This window comes from Chaetura pelagica, unplaced genomic scaffold (genome assembly GCF_000747805.2).
Source record: "Chaetura pelagica isolate M959 unplaced genomic scaffold, ChaPel_1.0 scaffold383, whole genome shotgun sequence".
NCBI classification, from domain to species: Eukaryota; Metazoa; Chordata; class Aves; order Apodiformes; family Apodidae; genus Chaetura; species Chaetura pelagica.
Window position 1 is genome coordinate 752,349 of NW_009952804.1, and position 2,410 is coordinate 754,758.

General features: G+C 54.3%; 1 protein-coding gene across 2 annotated transcripts in view; it reads left to right on the forward strand.

The window, feature by feature from the left end:
* Window positions 1-708: 708 nt before the first annotated feature.
* Window positions 709-2,410, forward strand: part of DPYSL2 (dihydropyrimidinase-like 2) — a 50,568-nt gene continuing 48,866 nt past the window's right edge. Inside the window, exons 1-2 of one of the 2 annotated variants that reach the window (XM_009995009.1) lie at window positions 709-798; window positions 1,143-1,509. In XM_009995009.1, the coding sequence (XP_009993311.1) occupies window positions 1,159-1,509 (351 nt within the window). In that variant the 5' untranslated portion in view covers window positions 709-798; window positions 1,143-1,158. Of the gene's footprint in view, window positions 799-1,139; window positions 1,510-2,410 lie in introns of both variants that reach the window. The other variant, XM_009995008.1, reaches the window with a different exon arrangement.

Below are 2,410 nucleotides of genomic sequence, written 5' to 3' on the forward strand. Positions count from 1 at the left end.
CTTGCTTTCTGCCTCTCTGCCGCCCTGGGTCTGTCTCCCATGGCGGGGACGCTGTCAGCATGGGCAAGAGCGGGGAGGCAGGGGGCTGCTACTCTGTCTCCTCCTCTAGAAACCTGCGTTCAGCCCGAGCCGCCTTTGGCTGCCTCCCCCGCGCCCCCGCAGGGAGGGACTGGGGGGCTCTGGCGTTGCAGAGCCCTAATTGACTAGTAAGGTCACTAATTTCAGCTCCTGAAGGTAGGTCCTGCTTAACGGCTCATTTTCTTCTCTCCCTCGGTTCTCACACCCCTCTCCCATCTGTCTCTCCTTCTCATTCTCTCTCCAGTGCCATCAATCAACCCTTCTCCCCCTGAAGAGGGTCTGCCCGAGTCGCGGCACCAGCGCTGCCCCAGAGCCCAGGAAGATGAGTCAGCAGCGTTCTGCCTCCCGCTAACCCCACCGCGATCTCCTCTGCTCCCCGCCCTCCGGCTCCGCTGCTTGGAGAAAAGTGAGGAACAATAGGATTCCCGGAGCACTCCCTGACTCCACCATTGCGGGGCTAGTGGAGGAAGGGGAGAGGGTGGTGGGAGGAAGGGAGGAAGAGATCCTTTCTCTCCTGCCTTGGGAACACGCCTCCAAAGCAGCCGGAGGTGAGGGGTTGCTCTGTCCCCATCAGCCTCTCCAAGTTGTAGCAGCAGCAGCCGGGGAAGGGGAGGGGGAAAGGGTGTGTGTGATGGGGGCTGTTGCTCCAACCTGATCGAGTCCATTTGCCAATTCACCAGTCGCATCACTTCCGGATCAGTCCTCAGTTTCTGCTGCAGAGTGAGGATTTTTTCTTTTATTTATTTTTTTTTTCCTTTTCCCTCCCTCCCCATCTGGATGCTGGGAACTCGAAACCTCCTCCCTTGATTGCAGCAGGATCTGCCCCAACCTTCCCCTCAACTTTGCACTGCATCAAAGAAAACAGAGCGAGCCACAGGCTGTGTTGTACCGATGGGGGCAGGGGACCTGCCAGGCACAGCCCTTTGCAGCTGATGGTGCCGTAGCTCTAGGACTCAGAGCAATCTCTTTTTTTTTTTTGCTTTTTTTCTCTCTCTCCTCTTTTTGTGTGTGTTTGTGTGTGAAGGATCCTCCTGGTTATTGCTCTTCTTATTTTCCCTTAGCAGGGAGCCCAGACAAGCCATGGCTGAGAGGAAGCAGTCTGGCCGGCAAGGTGAGGAAGAAGAAGTGCCAGCCTTCTTCAAAAACCTGGGCTCGGGCAGCCCCAAGCCCCGGCAGAAATTCTGTGGCATGTTCTGCCCTGTGGAAGGCTCCCTGGAGAACAAGACCATCGACTTCGACTCCCTCTCGGTGGGCCGAGGATCTAACAAAGTGGTGGCAAAGCAGAAGGATGTTGCCCACCTGGGTCCGGATGCTCAGTCTGTCTATTCCAGGCAGAGCGGGAAGGGAGGGGAACCATCTGTTGATTTCGGGAGAAAGGTGGAGATCAGGAGTGCCACGGGGAAGGAGGCGCTGCAGAACCTGAATGACAAGGTGGGTGCATGCTTCTCTGTGTGTGTATGGGAGGTGCAGCTGGACCACACGATGGCTGCAGCAGGGATGTGTCCTTCCCACCCTGCAGTTTCCTGCTTTTATTTCACTTGCATGTATGTGACAGTCAGTGTCCTCCTCTAGGAAGCAGTGTCTCTGCTAGAGCCTTCTTGCCAGACCTCTAATGTTATCCCTGTGCTCTCTGCAGGTGTGTGTGTATGCACAGGGAGGAGGGCAGAAGAAGAAAGGAGCCCCCTGCACCCACAAACACCCTCCCTTTCCCCCCCTGCCTTCCTGTTTGAAACGATTCTGGTTTTTAGGCGATTCCCCCCAGCACAACGGTTGTAAAATGCCCCACCCAGCTCGTGAATGCAGCTCACGGGAACAGAAATGCAATTGTTAGCAAAAGAGCATCAATGAGCCTCCACCTACAGGGATGAAATCTCTGCAGGCTGCTTCCTGGGGAAACTCCTACCCCCTCCTCCCGGGAGAGGACAGCCCAGAGTGACCCCTGGGAGCTATATTTCAATACCAATTTTGATCAAGGCCTTTGGCTACAGTGGGAATTTTTGCCTCAGGGGGACCCGGGACTTTCACAGGAATGTCTCATTCTCTTACAAACCCCCTGAACTCCTCCCAGTCTTTAAAGACTCCTGAAGCTATTTTCTCACTCTGTGTCATGGTGTAATAAAGCCTGTCCTCTTCCTGAGGCAAAACCCATTCAACCCACAGGTCTAGCTGACCATGCACCTTTGTTTTCCTCCATAAATAGATTTAAGCAAGGTTCATGCAGACCAGAGCCATGAAATACTCTTGTGCTTCTCTCTGGTAATGCTGGCTGGAAGAGTGGAAATGAATGAAGCACCAACTAGCAAACTGATAAATTTCTAGAATACTGGGAAAG